The sequence below is a fragment of the Giraffa tippelskirchi genome, chromosome 12 (assembly GCF_054371585.1).
Source record: "Giraffa tippelskirchi isolate mGirTip1 chromosome 12, T2T-mGirTip1v1.2.pri, whole genome shotgun sequence".
Lineage (NCBI taxonomy): Eukaryota > Metazoa > Chordata > Mammalia > Artiodactyla > Giraffidae > Giraffa > Giraffa tippelskirchi.
The window spans coordinates 118282805-118305790 of record NC_137286.1 but is presented as its reverse complement, the minus strand read 5'-3'; the positions used below and the strand labels follow the sequence as shown (position 1 = coordinate 118305790).

The 22986-nt window shown below is 37.5% G+C and overlaps 1 protein-coding gene and 1 long non-coding RNA gene across 11 annotated transcripts in view; one reads left to right on the top strand and one right to left on the bottom strand.

Annotated features, from left to right (window-relative positions):
• Positions 1 to 18481, bottom strand: part of UCHL3 (ubiquitin C-terminal hydrolase L3) — a 49515-nt gene extending 31034 nt beyond the window's left edge. For 2 of the 10 annotated variants that reach the window (XR_014071275.1, XM_081549950.1), the window contains exons 1-5: positions 18346 to 18481; positions 7344 to 7472; positions 4721 to 4877; positions 3611 to 3696; positions 1748 to 1795 (exon numbers count right to left, since the gene is read on the bottom strand). Coding sequence is in view for 7 of the 10 variants with exons in the window: in XM_081549950.1 (XP_081406076.1) it covers positions 1748 to 1795; positions 3611 to 3696; positions 4721 to 4877; positions 7344 to 7472; positions 18346 to 18402 (477 nt within the window). In the remaining 3 variants the exon portion in view is untranslated. Of the gene's footprint in view, positions 1 to 1747; positions 1796 to 3610; positions 3697 to 4720; positions 4878 to 7343; positions 7473 to 7996; positions 8170 to 17983; positions 18066 to 18233; positions 18246 to 18345 lie in introns of those variants that run through there. The other 8 variants (XR_014071276.1, XM_081549953.1, XR_014071277.1 and 5 more) reach the window with 6 other exon arrangements.
• A 321-nt stretch (positions 18482 to 18802) lies between these two features.
• Positions 18803 to 22351, top strand: LOC145529477 (uncharacterized). The gene is made up of 3 exons (XR_014071274.1): positions 18803 to 18932; positions 21465 to 21505; positions 21791 to 22351. It is a non-coding gene; the product is annotated as an uncharacterized LOC145529477 (long non-coding RNA).
• Positions 22352 to 22986: the final 635 nt, after the last annotated feature.

Below are 22986 nucleotides of genomic sequence, written 5' to 3'. Positions count from 1 at the left end.
GAAATTATATCATAGAATCAAACTGTTTTGTCCTTGAAAAAATTGTTTTTGAAGATCGTGGGAATATTTATGTTCAATACTCTTAAATCAGTAATTTTTTAGTATTTTTAAAGCATAGAGGCAATGCTATCTTTATAAATGAAAAAGCATGGTTCCAAGTCACACGTGGGATAAGAAGTCAGTCTATAGTTCTCTGGTGTTAACACTTAAATGTTTTATAAATATACTAAATGATTTTAAGTAAATTTTATTCATTTTGACTGAAAAACATTCTGATAAACCTCCCCCAAGAGTGGAAGAATGAGGTTTGTAGGGAAGAAAAAGGAGAAATGGAAGGAGAGAATGAGGGAAACCCTCAGGAAAAAGAGACCCTTGTGAAAACAGGGCAAAAGAAGAAGCAGAAAGGTGACCTAGCTCAATAAATGACTAGCTAACAGAGTAGAGATGGTAAAGTTCATCACACTGCCCAGAACAGATTTTCCAAGTAAAGAGAATACTGCAGTTTTTTGCCAGAAACTGAGCCATGATGATGCAGAGTACATCATGAGAAACGCTGGCCTGGATGAAGCACAGGCTGGAATCAAGATTGTTGGGAGAAATATCAGTAACCTCAGATATGCAGATGACACCATCCTTATGGCAGAAAGTGAAGAACTAAAGAGCCTCTTGATGAAAGTGAAAGAGGAGGGTGAAAAAGGTGGCTTAAAACTCAACATTCAGAAAACTAAGATCATGGCATCTAGCTCCATCACTTCACAGCAAATAGGTGGGGAAACAATGACAGACTTTATTTTTTTGGGCTCCAAAATCACTGCAGATGGTGACTGTAGCCATGAAATTAAAAGATGCTTGCTCCTTGGAAGAAAAGCTATGACCAACCTAGACAGCATATTAAAAATCAGAGACATTACTTTGCTGACAAAGGTCCATCTAATCAAAGGTACGGTTTTTCAGTAGTCATATATGGATGTGAGAGTTGGACTATAAAGACGGCTGAGCACCACAGAACTGATGCTTTTGAACAGTGGTTTGGAGAAGACACTTGAGAGTCCCTCGGACTGCAAGGAGATCCAACCAGTCCATCCTAAAGGAAATCAGTCCTGAATATTCATTGGAAGAACTGATGCTGAAGCTAAACTCCAATACTTCAGCCACCTGATGCGAAGAACTGACTCATTGGAAAAGACCCTGATGCTGGGAAAGATTGAAGGCAGAAGGAGAAGGAGATGACAGAGCATGAGATGCTTGGATGGCATCACCAACTCAATGGACAAGAGTTTGAGTAAACTCTGGGAGTTGGTGATGGACAGGGAGGCCTGGTGTGCTGCAGTCCATGGGGTCGCAAAGAGCTGGACACGACTGAGCGACTGAACTGAACTGAGCCTGATAAAGACTCTTGAAAATCATACTAGCTATCTACCTTTACTACGTGCAGGTATTTTTTTTTTTTAATACCCGCAAGTCAAAGGAAACTGATGGGGAAGACTCAGGCCAACTGTTAGCCAAAGCAAAGAGCATACAGTCTGCAATCTGTCTCAATGATTAGACTGAAATGGCTGTTATCAAAGTTCATGTTCATAGGTGGTCAACACACACTCTTGGGCTACTTCGTGACTACTTTTACACAAGCAAATTCCCTCAAAGGAAAAAAAACAAGTCCAAGTAATTTTCGAAAACTACATGTTATACAACAATAATGTGATTAAACTTACACATGGCAGGAAAAGTTTTGAAAAATGTGAAATACCTCTGTCTGACCTTCATGGGCACTGGTCTCATGAGTAACTCGAATGGCCTGTAATAAGAATATAAAGTATTAAAAGGTAAAAATGATTATATTCAACTTTTTGAATGAAAACAACAATGCTAAATTTTAACATCTAAAGTCTTGTTAAGAAACAACAGACTGGAGGAGATTTCTGGAACAGTTTAACACTAAATATTTAAGAATGACTTCTGAGTAACCAAATGAATTGCTCTGCTTTCCAACCCACAAATCTCCAAAGCCTCAAGAAACTGAGTATCTGCTTATTTGCAATTGTCAGTGGTAAGTGGGGGTCATTTACATTGTTTAACTGTTAGAACTAACATTTAACACTTTATTCAACTGAGACTAGAATAAAGTAAGCATCTCACAGATAGTGACTGAAAAAGCTTAGCTCATCTGTTTCTCCAGGTTACATGCTATTCTGCAGCTCTAGCTCTATGCTTAATCATGCAGCTTCAGTCAGCACTTTAGAAATGTGGAGCGAAAAGCATGCATTCATCAGAAGCTAGAGATTTCAGGTTCCTGAACTTGAAAAAAAAAATGCTCTTATATTATCCACTATTAGCACAGATGAAGAGAAATGGACAAAGAAGTAAATTACAGGTGAAAGTACAACCTTTATGAATGGCAATTTGGCAATAATATCAAAGCTTTAAAAAAACATGCAATCTGTTTGATCTATCAATTTCTAGTTTATATATTTAATTATAACTCTACATAATCCTATATAACTAATAATATTTGCAAAGATTTAGCTACAATGATATACCTTGCAGTATTTTTTCAAATGGTGAAGAAAGAGGGAAAAATATTAAACTTCTGACAATAATTTATTGGTTAAATAAAATACTACACAATGGAAAGCTAGGCAGCCATTAAATGATGATGTCAAATATATACTTACTGGTATGTAATACGTTTGTGATAAGTGAAAAAAGCAAGTTATAAAACAATATTACAGTGTGATCAAATTTTGTGTATATACTTATATACTCCCTATAAAAAGTATTAATGGTGGCTACCTCTCACTGGTGGGATTACTGGTGACTTTTACATTGTTTATTTTCATGTAAAATAAAGATGTTTCATGAGATCTGCAGGTTTTTTAAAGAAAAGTAACTTAATCAATGTATATGACAATGCTAAAACAACATAATCAAATCAATGGATTTACTGGGCTCAAACTTTGCATAACAGATTGTTCTAGCCAAGTAATTTGTACACAATACTGTTTACAGTTTCAAAGAATGTACAATCCACTTAATAATGTCATTAAGACTGTCATTAAACAGCCTTCAAAAGCAAAATAGATTTCAAATATAATAAATGTAAATAACACTCTAAAATAATTCTATGATGTGGTACAATCATTTAAAACTAGACTATGTGGCCTATGTCCTCACGCATGAAAAAATATTACTACACTGATAAAATGGCTAGAGAATGTTCTGACATCTACCCTTAAACCTTTGTTTTTCTCATTCATTGGTCTTAAGCCTTGTTCCAAATTCCCAGTGAAAGACACACAGGGAATTGCCAAACATATATTTACCACAGGAAGGGAATGGTAAGGAATGGTCAACTATAAGATATTTTATAAATTTGTAAATCAAACTGCCTTTTTTCTCTCATTCAGCTCTGCACATAGAAAAGAAGTGACAATTTATCAACATTTATGGTTATTTCAGATGTTACCTGAAAAGTACAAAAGGCCTTTTTTAATGGATACAACCAAATCCTTAATTGCTCAAAACTGTAGTTTCAAGACAAACTCCCAAACAGAATCTACAATTCCACAGAACCCTGCCCACATATGAGAGCAAGGCAGAAAAAGGTACCGACGTCATAGTTCTCCAGGTATCTGGCTCGTTCTTCAGGGCTCATTGATGCAGACTCCTCCAGGAATTTTTTCAAGGTTGATCCAGATTCTGAGAATATTAAAGATGATAAAATTGAAAAGGCCTGGTATCTCAAAGAGACTGAGACATGAAAATACTAGAAGCAAGCTAACTATTTTTCAGGTTAAAACCCCTTCATTGGTAAGTAAGGAATGTAAGATAAACGACAGGGCTTAAACCTCTGTTTATCAACAATAGAGAAGAATTGGAAGGATTAATATTTTCCCTAATAGGAAGATTATGGCATCTGGTCCCATCACTTCATGGGAAATAGATGGGGAAACAGTGGAAACAGTGTCAGACTTTATTTTTGGGGGCTCCAAAATCACTGCTGATGGTGATTGCAGCCATGAAATTAAAAGACGCTTACTCCTTGGAAGGAAGGTTATGGCCAACCTAGTTAGCATATTTAAAAGCAGAGACATTACTTTGCCAACAAAAGTACGTCTAGTCAAGGCTATGGTTTTTCCAGTGGTCATGTATGGATGTGAGAGTTGGACGGTGAAGAAAGCTGAGCGCCGAAGAATTGATGCTTTTGAACTGTGGTGTTGGAGAAGACTCTTGAGAGTCCCTTGGACTGCAAGGAGATCCAATCAATCCATCCTAAAAGAGATCAATCCTGGGTGTTCATTGGAAGGTCTGATGTTGAAGCTGAAACTCCAATACTTTGGCCACCTCATGCGAAGGGTTGACTCATTGGAAAAGACCCTGATGCTGGGTAGGATTGGGGGCAGGAGGAGAAGGGGACGACAGAGGATGAGATGGCTGGATGGCATCACCGACTCGATGGACATGGGTTTGGGTAGACTCCGGGAGTTGGTGATGGACAGAGAGGCCTGGCGTGCTGCAATTCATGGGGTCGCAAAGAGTCGGACACGACTGAGCGACTGAACTGAACTGAATAGGAAATATGTACAATCCCATTATAAAAGAAAGAAGGGAGGAAAAGCTTTATTTACTACTTCGAAGAAAGAACTAGAGCACCACCTACTGCTCAATAAGTTAACTTACAACTTAAGGAGGGGGAAGAGAGCAGTAATGAAAAACTGTTTACCAAAGTGCATCTTGTCTTTATTGTTGGCAATAGCATGGATTAGTCCAATTGTCCCACAGGCATTGCTGATTGTTTGCTTCATGAAATATACTGACGACGTAACATCTTGTCCCCGAGATTTTATTTTTTCCTCTTCTTCTGTTCTGAATACTTCATACTATTAAAAAAAGAGGTCTACATGTGAAAAATAATACATTAAAAAGGACTCAAATGTAAATTTGGAAAAACTTTATACATCAGTGGAGATACAGTTAACATGGCATATCTTAATGCAACACTATAAAGCATTTTAAAAAGAATAAAATGGATTTACATATTCTGACTCAGAAATCTGTCCATTATTATAGAGTGGTTTTAGGTCAGTATATATTAATATGATTCCCAATTATGTTTTAAAAATATTTATATATGCATTGAAAAGTGATAAAGGATATAAAAAACAGAGGTTATCTCTGGGCTAAGATATTACTGGAGAATTTCTATTTTCTATTTTTCACATTTCTGTATTGTTACATCATATTAACAAAATTCATACTACATTTATAAGCATATGATATTCATAACATTCACCATTATCTATAACAACTGACAGTAAAAACAATAAGGTACAAGTAGGTCAAAAGTGTGTGCTCTACATCTGATTGCCTGAACCTACCACCATTAGAAGCTGTGCAACTCCAGCAAGTTATTTTTTCAATTGTAAAAAGCATTAAAAATAATGAGGTTAAAAAATGAGTGGTGACAGAATAAAACGTTGTAAATCAATTATACCTGAAGAAAATAAATTTTTAAAAACTGAGTGAAGAGAAGGAAGAGAGTAGAAAGATAATTTTATTGTTTTGCTGTTTTCCTGTAATTTTCAGATTCCAATAGAGTAGGGAGTCTTACTTAGCCCACAGGCTACAGGCCACATCTGGCCCACTGCCTGGTTTCATAGATAAAAGTTTTAGTTTTGTATTGTCTATAGCTGTCTGTCTTTATACTAAAAAGCAAAGTTAAATAGTTATAGCAAAGATTAGGCCTGCAAAGTTGAAAATATTTACTAGCTGACCCTTCACAGAAAAAGTCTGCTGACCCCTGCAATAACAGAAATAAATGTCTATTAAAAACCCATAATTAAGGAACTGCTTTTAACAACAAATGCATCTATGCCTTAAAAAATAATTTCTGTGAATGTGCTTCTAAATCAAATTTTAAAATAATATTTTCTGAATAAATTCTGAACCATTAATTCAGACAAATAGTCCAACTGATAACATCTGAAAGGTTCAATATAGTAAGGTCTTGTGCTGAAATGTTTATACAATCCTTCAGTTTAGTCTGTTATTGTTGTTGTCTAATATCAATTCTCCTTGGTGACAAAGCAAAATGAGATTTGATAACTTAAGATTTAATGTTTAGAAAAAAATCCTAAAATGACACAGAGCAGGTATAGGAAAAAAGGAAAAGCAATTATGGCAGACTATAGTGAAAACACATAGTCAAAAGACAACAAAAAGTTAATATGAGAGAGAAACGAATTTATAGCTTCTTCACCTGTGATTCATTGGCTGGTAAGCACTACAACAAAGCTTATTTAAAACACTGTAACTGACTTTATTTAAACCATAATGAGGTATCCATGACAGTTCTTTTTCTATTAGTATGCTGAAGCCATTCACAACTACATAATCAGTTTCTAAATTAAAACACTTTATAGCTCCTAAAATATCCATAGATATCCTCCGAGTGACTTTATTATGTCACTTATTATGAGTGAAAGAGGGATCTACCAAACTGTAAGAGAGATTAAAAAGTGGCAGATGCCCCTATATTCTCTACTTATATAAGTAAGTATAAATACTTACTCATCTCTCTCACATCTTCCCAAGCATTTACTTCATTTTTTACAATGCTGAGCTCATCCTATTATCTCAAAGTTTAAAAAGAAAAATCAGAAGGCTATAGTCTCAAAGTAATTTTAAAATGAGCTGAAAATTTCTGGCTCCATAATACCAACATCTACATGATTATCATTCTAGAAGAAAGGCTGAAATAGAGAGATCTGAATTTGGGTACAGAGATCTAAGAATAGCTATTTAGAATCCCAAACACATTCCAAATATGCCGATTAAACTGTATTTTAAGCTTAACGATTTCCACCCAAATCAAGTTTTTTTCTGAAAATAATGTAACCCATGTCATTAGTTATACTTACCTCCTTAAAACAAAGATTTGTTGATATATATGTTGAAAAAAATTTACATATTTTATATAGTGAAAATTTGAATATTCTGTATTCATATATTTTCTAAGACAGATTTGAGATTATCCATTTCTAAAGTATATACATCAAAATGTGATTAAATGTCACATCAAAACAGGTGAGGCATATTAGCCATATTTTAAAAAAAAAGAAAACTATTTAAGTTTAAAAGACTGAACCAGGGCTTCTCTGTCAATCTACAAATCAAAATCTAAATACATCTCTTTAATAAAATTAGATTTTTAAGATGTCCCCACTCCTACATTTCCTCATTTTATGCAAGAATAGAGTTATTTGTTCTTAAAGAAGAGCACGGGTTTAACTCAACACTGAAAAAGAACTCTGCATTTCCCAGAAACTCTCTTACTTAACAATTACCTTTTCTGTAATAGGGAAGAGAAGTAACACTGCGCACACTGGTCTCGGTACCATGCTAAGGAGTTCAGGATCCATTCCATATACATCAACAAACTGCCAGTTAGGATGCAGACCTAATTGTTTGAGAAACTTGGAAAAGAGGAAAAAAACAGGGAAAGTTTTTTTATAACAGGGAAATAACCAATATGTATATACTATGTATCTGATATACAAAAGGGAATGGAAGGTACAAATATTACTGATGTTCAATAAGAATAATGTAAAGCAGGTTTGTCATGAATTACGTGAGAAGGGATAGCAATTTATTCATTCGCTTAACAAACATTTAAAATTTACAACATATTAAGCAAAACTCCTATTTCCACCCCCCTCAAATCCATTACTTTGGGATTGAACAGCCAGGACTTCACCAAACATATACAAGGTGGCTTGGCTGATATCTTAAAACTCATTCCCAACATTTGATTTTTAAGGAAATACATCTAAGTTCTAGTATATAAAGACTAATTTTAGTAGTAAATCAGAATAGTTTATCCTAATCATAAAAAATGATGCCTGAGGTTTAAAGACAAATGTTAGATCAATATCACAAGTTTTATCAATGAGCAAAGAGTATATAAAGCCAAAAAAGTCCAAGTGAATTGTGTGAATACCAGAAAGTGCTTGATATAAAGTCACCTCCTGGCTCTCTGACTTCCAGTACACACTGAAACCTACTCAACTTCACTGTCTTGCTTACATTTGATAAAACAGCTGTAACAAAAGAGGAGTGGTTTCTTGACTCTTGGAGAATTCAAAGGGAAATAAAATATCAGACCTTAATCTACTGCAGAGAGAAAAAGAACATAATAATGAGAATGATATCAATTTCACAATAAACTCATATGTCTGTATGGAATGAAATTGATGATTTTAAAAAGTGCACCATCACAAAATAAATTTTACATGACAGAAATAAAGGAACAGAGGAAACAAGAAATATATTAAAAATGCATCATTATACCTTACCTCAAGAATACATTATAGTATCTACTGGTCTAATATTATGTGAGATTTAAAAATAAAAAAGTGCCTTGGGTATTTCTCCCTGAAGAACAATCACAGGCACTTAGATGATAATGAGATTTTGCAAAACCAATGGAAGCCATGCCATACCCATGTTCATGACATACCCATGACATACATGAACAGTGTTAGTCATCTCACAGTCAGGTTCTCCAGGAAATGACTTTCCTGATGAAAACGACCAGTGCCCACATCTCTCCATCTCTTGGCTTGTAGAAGAAATACTACTTAATGATAATATGGTTAGTCAAAAATAATGTCCTTGATATGTTTAATAAGAAACATACTGAATTTAAAAACTTCTCTTGGCAGAATGTGCTCAACATCCATGGATTCATTAACATGCTCTGCAACAGTCTGGGCCACAGAAATCAAGACTCCTCCAGTTAATACCAATTCTTCATCTGATTCTTAATCATGATTCCAGACTTTAATAAAGTTCAATAAAGTATTCCAAACTACTTCCTCTCCCTTCTCCACTGTCTCTGAAATTCTTAGTCTATGCCCTCCTCAATATTCAATTCTATCTAGAAACCAAAAAAGGACTAAAATTGACTGCAGAGACCAGGGAAGGAACTACAGCTTATTCATCTTTTTAATCCCATACCACAGACACTCAAGTTATATCTATGGAACCAGCAACAAATTTGTTGAATCTGTTGAAAACTGTATCTTCATTTTAATCTAGTCATCTGTATGTCTGCATATGTCTGTTAAGCTGTGTTAATAATGAATATTTAATATATATTTGGTTTCATTTGTGCCAAGTTAAAGAAGTAGGAAAGATACATTTGGCTTCTAATATGAAACCAGGCATTTATTTTATCAGCTCCACATACTCCAGATACCAAATACTACCTGCACAGAACTGACAGCTCTAAAAGGCACACTGTCAAGGAAAAGTATCATAAACCCTCATAAGATAATTTAAATTTATTGGTTAACTTTATGTAACCCCAAGTCATATTGCTATAAAGTTATATAACAAATGTACATGTAAGACAGTAAATTTTCACATCTGTGCTGTAAACAGAAAGTAACAGTTGAACATTTTAGTGAAAAAACAATTTGGACAAAACTGGCAAATACCTTGAAGTTGTAAACTTATTCCTTGTCAGCCAAAGCTAAAGAGTATAAATGTTACCAAGCTCCAAAGGGGACAGATTGTAGTGAGAGTGCTAAGTACTGGACTGAGGACACATTAATGATTAAATAGCAGATTAAATTAAATATATTAAAATGATTAAAATTTAATTGGAATCATACTTCTTAACTTTTTACTCAGAGTTAATCAAATAAGATTGATAAAAAGAAGTTCAATTTAATTAATATATATGAAGTACATCAATGCAACCTTTGTTGCAGATATTGTTATGAGTCAGACTCACCCAGGAAGTCATCACAAGCACAGAAAGAATGCTGTGCTGTGCTTAGTCGCTCAGTCGTGTCCAACTCTTTGCAACCCCATGGGCTGTAGCCGACCCAAGAATACTGGAGCGGGTTGCCATGCCCTCCTCCAGGGGATCGTCCCAACCCAGGGATCGAACCCAGGTCTCCCGCATTGCAGGTGGATTCTTTACCGTCTGAGCCACCAGGGAAGTCCAACACAAAAAATAAAAGCAGCTACATACAGTAACTACCTCTGGGCAGTGGAAAAAAGGTGAGGAAAAAGGCCTTCAACTTTAACCTCTCACTTTTTTTTTTTTTCACCAACCTCTCACTTTTTAAATAACAGAGGTATCCTACTTTTATCATTAAAAGGAAAAAAAAAAAAAAGAACCTACCTGCAGTGTGATAATCAAAAACAGAGAAAGATTAAAAAGAAATTCTCTAAATTAGTAAATACTAACAGCAACTAACGTGAACAGTGTGAACTCAACTTTTTATTTTCCAGTATTTTCAAAAAGTATCATTTTTACAATAATTAGATGTAGTTTCTAAGATAAAATCTACAGAACTGATACACATGTATCTTCTTTAAATTTACAAAACTGAGAGAAAACATAAAATACCAGTAGTAAAACTACTCCAAAAAACTCTCTTCAGACTCCTCACAAAGTATTCCATGTGCTACAGGCACTTGCACAGACCTCTATACACAATTATTAATAGAAAACATCCTGTTTGTATCAAGTATAATAAAGGGATTTACAACCATTAACATCAGTCTTCTGGCTTGTTTAAATACTGGATAATAAAATAACAAAAAATTCTGACTGACTAGCTCACTAAATCTTCATAATGCCACTAATGTTTGGCTTATCAAGAAAAATAATTAATAAAATAGATTACATGCCCCCAAAAGATCTTGGTTAACTCATTCTTTTTATTCTTTGGGCCAGAGTATTTCCATCAGATGCAGAGTTCTTTAAATTATGTGTCAACATTTTTAGAGAGTATCCTGTAACAGAAACTATGCTAGGAGCTTTAATGCACTTCACTTTTACCGCAACTGGCAAAAGAGGTTTTATTACATCCTTTCACCAACAAGAAAACTGAGCCTGGGAGGTTCTGTGACTTTGCAAGGTCTTGTTGCCAGGACTGACACACACAGCTCTGGATGCTCTGGTCCTTATTTACCTGTCTCTCACGGCTTGGAGTATTTTTTTGAACTTGGTTCTCTAACCACAGCCACAATGAACTCTCCTCCAGTTCTCAAAGAGTTGACAACCCTCGCTTTCTTGTTTTTGCACATGAACTGGAATTCTCTCTTTGTCATTTTTAATGAATTCCTCCTTATTCTTTAGGAGACAGTCGGGTTAACAAAAACTCTGATTACATATATGAAAAAAGAGATAAAAATTAAATCTACCTTCCCTTTAAATCTGTTCTAAAGCCACTTGCTCTGATCTTTAATGGGCAGTTCAGGACAGCAATATATTCTGCCTCACTACTAATTTACTAATCTTTTGGGTTATGACAAAAATTATACTTATCTAGTAATTGTGTGATATCACCACTAGTAAAAATATACTAGTAGTAACTGCTGGATGTAGAACTAGGAAAATAACCAAGAGTTAAATGAGAAAACAATGGTTCCTAAAGTCTGGAAATGAGCAAAATGAATTTTAATAGGTATTCAATAAACAAACAATAATACAATTATTTAAGTACAGAATGGGGAAATAGTAAAAATGTTTTACGTAGGGACTCGAAAAAAGGGGTGTTTAAGTTTACTTCACTGCAGGTTCAATATGGAGTGACTACACAACTGTCAAAATAATGATGCAATGCTGATCTGCTTTAAAAGTTGGATTACTCAGGATAATGTAGTAATCCACTATTTCAACACAGATTATGCAGAGTGAAATATGAATCATCTCTGGGAGGCCTATTTTATGAAGGATGACGACAAACAGAAGCAGGCTCAAGGAAAGGTGACCAGGAATATTAAGGTTTTGGAAGACATCACAGCTGGAGAATCTGGGCATGTTCTGAGAAGACTTAAATTATTATAATCCTTTTCCCCAAATATTTTCTGTAATATCACAAAGGAGCAATTAGATTTACTCTGCATGATTTCAATGGGAGGATGACAGACAACTGGAGGAAGTTACAGAAGAGCAGATTTTGTTTCAATATAAAGAAATATAAATATAATTCTTCTAATTATATATTATACATTATTCTAATTATAATAAAAAAAGACTAAACCACTTTAATGAGATAGAATACTGTCACTGAAATATTCAAGCAAAATATTCATGACCACATTAAAGGCAATCTTAAGAAAGATTTTCTGGAGCACAAAAGCAGCTATATAAGATTTAGTCATTCTTCTACCCGATAACTATTTGTTGAGAGCCCTCTATGGGCCACACACCACTGTCAGTAACTCAGACATGTCCTTTCTCTCACAGAACTTACATGCTAGGGGTGGGATACACACAATAAACAAGCAGACACAAAAACAAGATAATTTCACAAGGTGATTAAGTATTATGAAGAAAATAAAGCAAGACATGACATCAGTGGAGACTCAGGGTGGATGGTGGGAGGAGGAAGGGAAATTACCTGAATAATCAGGAAAGACTTATTAAGGAGGTAACTTTAATATACAAACAACAAGAAAGAATCAGCCATGAAATAACTAAGATTGTAATGATTCAAGCAAAGGATGAGCTATATGAAGACTGAAGCAGCAACAGGCACTCAAGGCTGCAGCCCAGTGAAAGTGGGAGACAGGCAGACAGTACCTCCCCATCAAGACAGAGTAAGCAGCTTGAATGTATTCTAAGGACAAGCAGTGGAAGGCTGTTTTGTGTTTTGAGTATTTTAGGCAGGGAAACACAAGTTGTGACCTGCATTTTTATAAAACCTCCTTGGGTAAACACTGAGAACAGATTTTAGGGTGGCATACGGAGAAGCAGAAAAACTAGTTAGGAAGATATTGGATCGTTCAGACTAAGGATGACAGTGGCTTGGGATGCAGCAGTAGAAATGAACAGAATGGGAAGATTTGGGATAGATTCTGAAAAAAGTCTACCAGAGTTGCAGATCATTGGATCTGAAAGATTAGGAAAGAGAAAAATTTATTTAATCCTTCCAATTTTGCAAGATCGGGAGAGGCTGTGAGAAACTAGGGCTTCCCAGGTGGTGCCAGTGGTGAACCACCCACCTGCCAGTGCAGGAGAGATGCAAGTTCCATCCCTAGGTCAGGAAGTTCCCCTGGAGAAGAGACAGACTACCCACTCCAGTATTCTTGGGCTTCCCTGATGGCTCAGATCGTAAAGAATCCACCTGCAATGCCAGAGACCTGGGTTTGATCCCTGGTTTGGGAAGATCCCCTGGAGGAGGGCATGGCAACCCACTCCAGTATTCTTGCCTGGAGAACTCCATGCACAGAGGAGCCTGGCAGGCTACGGTCCATAGAGTTGCAAAGAACTGGACACGACTGAAGAGATTTAGCACCCATGAGAAACTAAGAAACTGAGGTACAAAGAGGTTAGATAACTGCCCATGATCTCAGAGCAGAGATTCAAACCAAAGAAATTAAAATCAATACATGAATGGCCTCTCTAAATTAGTATAGCAGTGAAGAACAATCGATGACATTGACTTGAGCATTGGATAAATGGCACTACCCTGAAAAGACTGGGGAAGCAGATCTGGAGGAGAGATGAGAGGATGTAAATCCAGATTTTTTTTTCAGCCATGTTAAGTTTGAGATATCTGTATCTACATGGAGATATCAAAGTGGTGGCTGAATATATTAGTTTCCAATTCTGTAAAGAAGTCAGGACTTAGAGGAACATGGGATCAAACATGCGACAGCTGATGATATTAATGCTCTACAACATAAAAGATTAGCAACCTAGACAAGGCTCTGAAGAACAAGGAACAAGGAAGGCTCTCAGAAATTGGAAGGGAGATGATCCAGCAAAGGCAAATCTAGGAAGCAGTCAGAGAAATAGGAAGCAAGCAGAATTATCACAGGAGCCAATGCAGTGGGTACTCTACCAAGTGTTGCTGAGAAATCGAGAAATGGTCAGAGAAAAGTGAATGCTGGATCTGACAAAGTGATTAGTAAACTTGAGAAAAGTAGTTACTGTGAAACAGTGAGGATAGGAGTGAATACAGGAAAAATTCACAGATTAAAAAAAAAAAAGCAGCAGGAGCATCTATGGACAATTTTTTTGTGGAAATTTTACAAAGAAGGGAAACAGAAAGGAGATAGTAGCTAGAGGACAGGGTAACAAGCATGTTTTTCCCAAGAAGGGAAACCCTAACTAACAAATATTTGCATGTTTGTGGCAACTATCCAGCACATGACTTCTAATTCTTTTTCCAACTCTAAGCAACTAAACTAAATACAATAATAACATTAAGGTAAATTTCTTTTCCTTCAGCCTCTTCTTGGGCTTCCCTGGTGGTTCAGCTGGTAAACAATCTGCCTGCAATGCAGGAGATCTGTGTTCAATCCTTGGGTTGTGAAGATCCCCTGGAGAAGGGAAAGGCTACCCACTCCAGTATTCTGGCCTGGAGTATTCCATGGACTGTATAATCCTGGGGTTGCAAAGAGTCAGACACAACTGAGAGACTTTCACATTCTTTCACTTTTGGCCTCTTCAATAAAATCCACAATTGGGAATATTTCTAGGAAATTGTCATATCAGAAATCAATGGGTCTAAAACAACAATATTCAAAATTTTAAACTGTGGCCATGAAATACTCAAATCACAAAACATAACCAAGATGAAAATCTAGTGTGATCATAAAAGTAAGTGCTATGACTGCCCATAGCACAGAGTGTTCTTTGTAAAAAATGTTATAATTCCCGATGCTTAATTACTTGTAACTTTCCACCGGCTTCAAGCTATCAGTTCTGTAAATGCATATATAAACACAATAGAGCTTAAGTTTTTTAAATGATTTTTTTCTGTCATTGAACTTCTTTTATTCTAGGTAAGTTCTACCTAGAGTAAGACAAAGTATCTGAGAAGAGACTGATAGCATAGTAAGCAAAAAAAGAAATTACTACTTACTACACCTACTGAGATGTGGTTACCAGTTAACGTGATCTTCATATAGTTGACATCTGTTAATCATTCTCATACAAACTAGTCAACATTAAACAGTGTTTGCTGACACTGAGTACAATAATAACACATGCAACCACCAAATGGTAACAGGGTGAAACCAAGATAAGTAAAAGGCCTAGGCTTCCATTAAATCAAGGAAATAAGAAAGGGTGGGGATGGGTATGGTTGTTGGGATTAATCTGTGGCTGTGAGTTAATTCAATTTCTATTCATTTTAGATTCTCAGTTCTGCCACTAACACAAAGAGAATAAAGAAACAACTACAAAAATTTTGGTTAAAACTAATCACTTTTTAGTTACTTGTCTATTCTCCCACTAAATGCGCATTACTTCTTTAAATAATAAATTTAAAACCAACGTAACCACACCAAAGCATGCCAGAAATTGTACAATCATATACTAATAATATCTTTTCTCTGTTTATGTCACTCAGAATGGCCTCCTGTCACCATCCAACTTAGTATGTTTTCCCAGATGGTCTTCATCTCTGTACTATTAATTTTCTCCACTGCACTTACAATAATCGCTGTTTTCTTTTTTTTTTTTTACTTACTTGTTTATTGTCTGTCTTCCCAAAGGACTGAAAGGCAGAAAACCATAAATGTTTTCATCACCAAATATAACCAGCTCCTGCTCAGATACCTGGTATTCCAAAAGGTGTCCCCCAAATATTATTTAATTGCTGTGAATAAGTGAATAGGTTTCATAGTCTACCAAGATCTAACTAAGTTTCCAACTCTAAAAGCTTCCATCTTATTAATGTAACGATATTGTCTAAAAATGATTGTTTTTCAGTCTATTGATAGTTAATAGTGAGTCAGCTTTATAATACCAGAATAAACAGTTCTTAGGATATACTATTCTTTTTATATATTGCTGCATTCTCTTCGCAAATATTTGGTAGAGGATTTCTACATCCACGTTCATGAGGGATACTAGTCTGCAGTTTTTCTTATTACAGCTTGCCTGGGAATGCTGGTCATAAAATGAGTTGGGAAGTGTCCCCCCTCTTCTATGTTTATGTAGGAGTGGTATTATTTCTTCCTTAAATGACAATCTCAAGAGACACAGGAAAGCCATTTGAGAAAATTCAACATTGATCCATGATAAAAAATCTCAGCAAACTCAGGAAAGAAGGGAACTTCCTTAACATGATAAAAAATATCTACCAAAACCCTACAACTAACATATCTAAAGATGAAAGATCAAATGTTTTCCCTCTAAGATCCGCAACAAGACAAGAGTGTCCTCTCTCTCTCCATTCTACTCAATTTTGTATTAAAGGTCCTAACCAGTGCAACAAGAAGAATGAATAAAAGGCATTCAGACTGAAAAGGGAAAAATAAAACAGTCTGATCACAGAGAATATGACTGTCTATTTAGAAAATCCCAAAGCATCTACCAAAAACAGCCACTAAAATAAGTGAATTTAGCACAGCAGTAGGCTACAAAGTGAATATGCAAAAATAAATTCTATTTCTCTATACAGCAATAGACAATCAGAAAATAAAATTTTAAAACAGTATCATTTACAGTAGTGTCAAAAAGTCATTAAATACTTAGGTATAAACAAACAAAAAGTGCAAGACAACATGCTAAAACAAAAAACTACTTTTGAAAGAAATCAAAAAAGACCCAAACAAATGATGAGATGCACCATCTTCATCAAATGCAAGACTCGATACTGTTAAGATGTTAATTTTCTCCAAAATATACCTATAGACTTAGTTACACATTCACCATCAAAATCATAGCAGTTTTGTATAAACTTCTTAATTTACAGAAACGTTTCGGTCAGATTCTCAGCTGATTCTAAAATTTATATTGAAAGACAAAGAAGGTAAAACAGCCTAAATGATTTTGAAAAGGAGTGAAGTTTGAGAATTCATACTATTTATTTTCAAGGCTTACTATAAAACTACAATAATGAAAACAGACACATAGATCAATAGAACAGAACAGAGTCCAGATATATGACAAAGTGATATGCCAGATATATGGCAACTGATCTATAGCTTTCACTAAAGCTATAGAAAAATTGAGGGACTAGGTCTGAGAGAAATATGCTTCTTTCCTATGGCACTAAATCAGAAGTTGGAAATACTAACTTCTTTGGCCTCAAGATTTTTCTTAACAAAAGCATCAGAATGTTGTAAGGGGGTAAATGAACAACAAACGCCAAAGAGGGTAAAACCAAAGAAAATTAACACTGATTGGAAATGCCACCTTAATAATAACCTAAAAGATATATGCTGTGTTCCAAGCTTTGTACATTTCTAGATTAGTAAAGAAACAAAAGTTGAGGGACGAATGATCATTTCAAAAGTGTAAAATAAAGCTGAATTAAAAAATAAAGGGTTTGTTGGCTACCCTGAGATAAAGCATTCTATCTGCTTTCTTTATATAAGGAATTTTCTACAACCTTTCAAAACCAAAAACTAACGAAGTACCAAAAATAATGAATCATTATTCATTGGTGATGAATAGGAAGGTTATGGAGGTGGAAAACTGTACCATACGACAAAATAAGAGGGCAGTAAAAAGTAAACCTGCTGTTGAGAATGAAAAAGAGGATAAGACAAAATACACCTAAACAAATAAAAAGTTTATACCTGGTAGTACTTATTGTCCTTTTAATCGAGTCGCTGGGAGAGGTTCCCGCTTCCCTCCCCATCCAACACCCAAACGAATTTAAAGAGTTGAAGGTGGCAAAGGATTACGTGGGAACTGAGCTTTCCTATGGCATAAAAAATTGAATTCCACTTTTAAGGAATTGGAAGAGAAAGGGGGTGTGGTGGGAAAGAGAAGTTGACTTGATGGGGCAAGAGATGACTGGAAGATGGTTTCACGGAGCAGGTGGCGCAGGAAATTACAAGGACTGGGTGGGCGAGTTTACAAAGCTTCGAGTCAGGTACTGTAGGGAAATTAGTCACCTGGAAGGTATAGGTGTGGAACAATTATGGATTCGGCACTAGCAGGAGGCAAGACTTAGAGGGAAGAGAAACAGGAATACAGGGTGAATGTCCCTCAAACCTCTGACCCCGAAATCCCAGGAAACATGATGACGGGGAACAGGACCAGAGACAGCTGGGAGCATCTTTCCAGGAACCAGGTGGGCTGGAGGCGGCCATAAAAAAAAAAAAAAAAAAAAAAAAAGGCACACCCGTCTAAAGCTGAGCAAGAGGGACCTGCATGAAGTTAAATCCCAGACTCCAAGGGAGTGCGGGGCTGTAGGCAGCCAGGGAGGGCTCCCGGGTCCCGAGCGACAAGACACCTCACTCACCTGGTTGGTGACCTGAAAACGAAACAGAGAACACGATTTAGCGACAAACTGCCCGGGACGAGCTGCAACAGCCCGGTCCCCTCCGCCCCTGCCCGCGGCCTGAAGCCGAGACCGGAGGCGCGCTCACCTCAGGATTGGCCTCCAGCGGCAGCCAGCGTTGACCCTCCATGGCCGCTCCGCCCGGCCCCTCTCCAGCTCTGACAGCCGCCGCCGTAGCCGCCGCCGTAGCCGCCGCCGCTTCCGCCCCCGCGGCCCTGACCTGGGACTGTTCAACTTGCGCCCCCTGGGAGGGGTGTCCGGAGATGAAGAAAAGTTTAATGACACTCTAGGTCCTTTCTCGCTCCCTATAGAACCATAACTCAAGGCTTAAACTTTAAGTTAAGAAACGATGGGATGTTAAAAAATAGGATCCAGCTTCCTATTGCAGAAGGGAAAAGAATGTTAGCTCGCTCCACAGCTCGCTCCCCTCACGCTTGGACTCTTCCGAGCCCAAGGGTCCGCTCGCGTGCCACGCATGCGCCAAGCGCGTGTCTGGGACCGCGTGCTCGCCAGCGCCCTCCCATTCCTGCAGAGTCAGCCCGAGGCGCTAGGGGGCGTGCCGCTAAGTCCTATTCATCGAGGGAGGGGCTGGACACTGCCCACCAGGAGGCCCCAGAGCCAGAGGGTGACGGAGTCATGCCAAGAAACTCCTTTACCACGGTACAGAAGTGATGTCTTGGCCTTGCCTGCTGTTACAGAGTGGGGGATATTTGTATGTACCTACACAGTTCCTTTTGACAAAAAATGTCAAGTACCTATTATGAATCAGACGCTGTAACTAAGTGTTGGTTACAATAAGCTGAGCTTCAGTCCAGTTCAGTTTAGTTCAGTCGCTCAGTCGTGTCCGACTCTTTACGACCAGTGTGAAAGAAGTGGGCAAAAGAACGAAGAATCACAGTACATGTGATACGTGTGTGATTATGTTAGAATGATGTGGGTAAAGCTACAGAAAAAGGCAGCTAAAGGGGGAAGGGAGTGTCCACAAGGCTTCCTGGAGGAGGTGGACAGCTGGAGTGAGCCCTTAAAAAAGTATATGTTAGCCATTCAGAGAGGAGGGTGCTCTGAAGAAGGGAGAGTGTGCACTGTGGCTACAGACCCTACAAGACTGAAGGGCAGTGGTTAGAAGTGATGCTGGAGAGATAGGCAGGGACTTCCCTGGTGGCTCAGATGGTAAAGAATCCACCTGCAATGCAGGAGACCAGGGTTGGATCTCTAGGTCTGGAAGATCCCTGGGGAAGGAAATGGCAACCCACTCCAGTATTCTTGCCTGGAGAATTCCATGGACAGAGGAGCTTGGCAGGCTACAGTCCATGGAGTCACAAAAGAGTGGGACAGGACTAAGTGACTAACACGTTCACTTTCAACTGGTCCAAACATCAGGGCTTCATCCTGAAAACAAGGGGGAAATGCTGAAGAATTTTAAGAAGGATTTTCATCTCTCTTTTCAGGTTGTTAATTCCGTAAGGCCTGAAGTACTGTCTTTTTTTTTTATTCTTCACATTGTTTTTCCCAAAGCCTAACCCAATGCCTGATACACAGTAGAGGCCAAATAAATATTTGAGGAATGAATGGAATAATCAGATATGCAGCAACGCTATTTTCAGTAATGTGGGAAATTTGCCAGAGTAAAATGATGAGAGACTTAACTAAGGCAGTAGCCATGGAGACGGAGGGGCAGACACAGATTAAAGAGATTCTTTTGTAAAGGGGTACCCTTCTGTTGCACCGAGGTTGTCATTGATGACACCAGAGATCTGACCTGGGGTAGAGTGTATTACTGCTGCACCCAAGAGAGGGAAAGCAGGAAGATGAGCAGTTAGGGAGTGGGGAAAAGATTATTACATTGAGTTTGCCTTGCTTGGAGAACTTCCAGCTTTCTCACTTATCTTCTTCTGGCCACTATTCTTCAACTTCCAAGGAATTTCCAAGAGTCTCCATTCTCCTTATCTATCTGAGAGACTGCTGCTATATCCACCCAGCTGCGAGTTGTTAAATCTGAGATGCCCAGCTCATGATGAGCAGCCACAGTTGCATCATCACTTCAGTTGCATAGCCAGGCTCTTAGTTGCATGCCAGGGGCTGTTTTTCAAATGATTGTTGTCAGGGGAATGATGTTGCTCCAGAATCATGAGGTCCTGCACTCTGACTCTCCTTTTATGGCTTGCCTAGGACTCCCAGCAGCATGGACCTCTCTAGTGCCATTGGATCTGCTGAGACATAGAGTCAAACAGAAGGCAGCTTGCAGTCCAGCATGGACTTGCTGCAGAGCACTGTCTTGCTCAGGGACCTACTCTAACTGGCAGCTAGCCATATCACCCATAAATGTGTTACACCTGTATTCCCAAATGAGGCATTTGCTGCCTCCAAAAGCCAGAAACCCATCAAGTGCTCTGTCTTTGCCCGTTAAGGGAAATTGCGGGGTGCAATAGCCATTCCTTCATCTTAGAGAGGTTGTCCTCTTATGCCCTAGACCTTTGGACCCATAAAAACTTCATGAATGTAGTAGCCTCTGAAGTTTGTAGGGTTTAACTCCCAGCCTCTGGCATGCATGCATGTATCCATAAGGCCAGTACTTTTTAAACTTGAATGTGCATACAAATACCTGGGGAATATGAAATGCAAACTTTGATTCAGTAAGTCTAAGATGGGGCCCATAATGCATTATTGGCCCCCATGTTTTGGGGTTTTGTTTTTTTTTTTTTTAATGGAAATAGAGTTGATTTACAATGTTGTGTTATTTTCTGGTGTACAAAGTTATTCAGTTACACATATATGTAAGGCCTCATTTTTAAATTCTTCCTTTATCTATACCCTTTGCCATATAACATTGAAGTGTTTTCCACTGGGAGCAAAGTAGTGTCGATTTTCATTATTCATAGGTTCTATGTTTTGGTTTATCTATTTGTCTACATTTATTTGTAACCCCCAAATCGCTACTCATGTCACTTTCAAGGTCATTTACAGACATGCCTGGAGTAGCAAAAATATTGAGTTCCCAGCTGAGGTCAAGCAAGTCTGTGCTCTGTCGTCTTGTTTGAAGTCTTGTATTGGAAATGTATCCTTTATGCAGTCTATTTAATGCCATATATATATATATATATTTTGCAATTTTGTGCTTTTTATTGATGATTTCACTGTATAGAATGACCCCAAGCATTGTGCTCATGTGGTGTTTTGTGTTCTCACACACAGGAAGACTGTGACGAGCCTTGTAGAGAAAATATATATATTAGGTAAGTTCCTTCAGGCATGAGTTATAGTGTTGTTTAGCCCCGGGATCAGTGTTAATGAATCAATAATATAGATTAAATGTGGTGACTTTAAACAAAAATATACACAAAAATGTATTGATCAGTTGATTAAAATGTGACCAGAGGCTCACAAGAACTTAACCTGTTCCCACGAGGAGCAATGGTTTGGCCTTTACTAACTCAGTGTTCGTGGTTGCTTTATAATGAGAATTAACTGTATATCTCCCCACTTCATGACTTTGAGTTCAGCCATGTGATCTGTTACAGTCAATAAAGTGGAGAAGAAATAATGGTATTCCAGTTCCAAGTCCAGGCCTAAATAAGCTTCTGCTTGCTGTTTGTACTTGTATCATCACCTGGAGCAGAATGAGCTTGGGCCAGCCTGCTGGTTCCAGCAAGGGAGTGATGAACACTTGAAACACAGCAGAAGCACCTCAGCTGAGCCCAGCTTCCATCGGCCAACCCACTGCTAATCCCCAAGACATGTAAGCTAAATAAATGTTTGCTTGTAATGTGACATTGGGAATTTGTGGTGGTGGTGGTGGCAGGGTTTATACAGCAATACCTAATGGCTAGATCTGCCCCAAATTTTAACACTCAAATTCAGAGGAGTAACCAGGTGTCAATTGATACAGCTTCCTCAAATTCAAATAACCAAATAAAAACATGTAGTTGTTACCTCCAAAAATGTTATTTCCTACATGACTAAACTCATAGTTTCATTTTTCCAGCAACTATTACAAATTCGGCAGCTTCTATTCAAACACATCAAGAAGTTTTTGACAAATTGAAGTTTGATGTCATAATAAAAGTATTTGAGACCTAAAACTGCTCTTATTTTTATCAAGTTCTTTCTTGTATTCTGAGGGGTCTGGCAACTTCTCCAAGCTTGAACTGAAATAAGCAACCTTTTTGGTTTGTTTTTTTTTTAATTATTTATTTAGCTGCAGCATGTGGGATCTAGTTCCCTGACCAGGGTTCGAATCCAGGGCCCCTGCATTGGGAGTGAGGAGTCTTAGCCACTTGACCACCAGGGAAGTTCCCAACCTTTTTGTTTTATTTACTTAAGTCTACTTATGTTTTTGGAAATTGTAATTCGGTTGATTTGTAAGAAGATGTGGAATTTTGGTCCTTCTTCCAATAACCCACATTTGCCTTACTGGTATAAGTTTACAACCAATCCATTGTTCTCTTTCCTGCCTGGTTCCATTCCTGGTAGCTTTCTGTTATGCCAAATTGCAGCATAATCTTTTAAAAGACATTTCACATGGCATTTGAACATAGTATGTACATGGCCAACAATACCCATAATTCAATAGAAGTGTTGAACAGCTATAACCAAGTTCATGCACACACCTGCAAAAACAGCTGAGTCACACCTGCTGCCTGACTATCTGCCATTGTAAGGAGCCATCTGATGCAACATGCAGTATGATTTCTGAGGAGTCAAATGAGAAAAAATA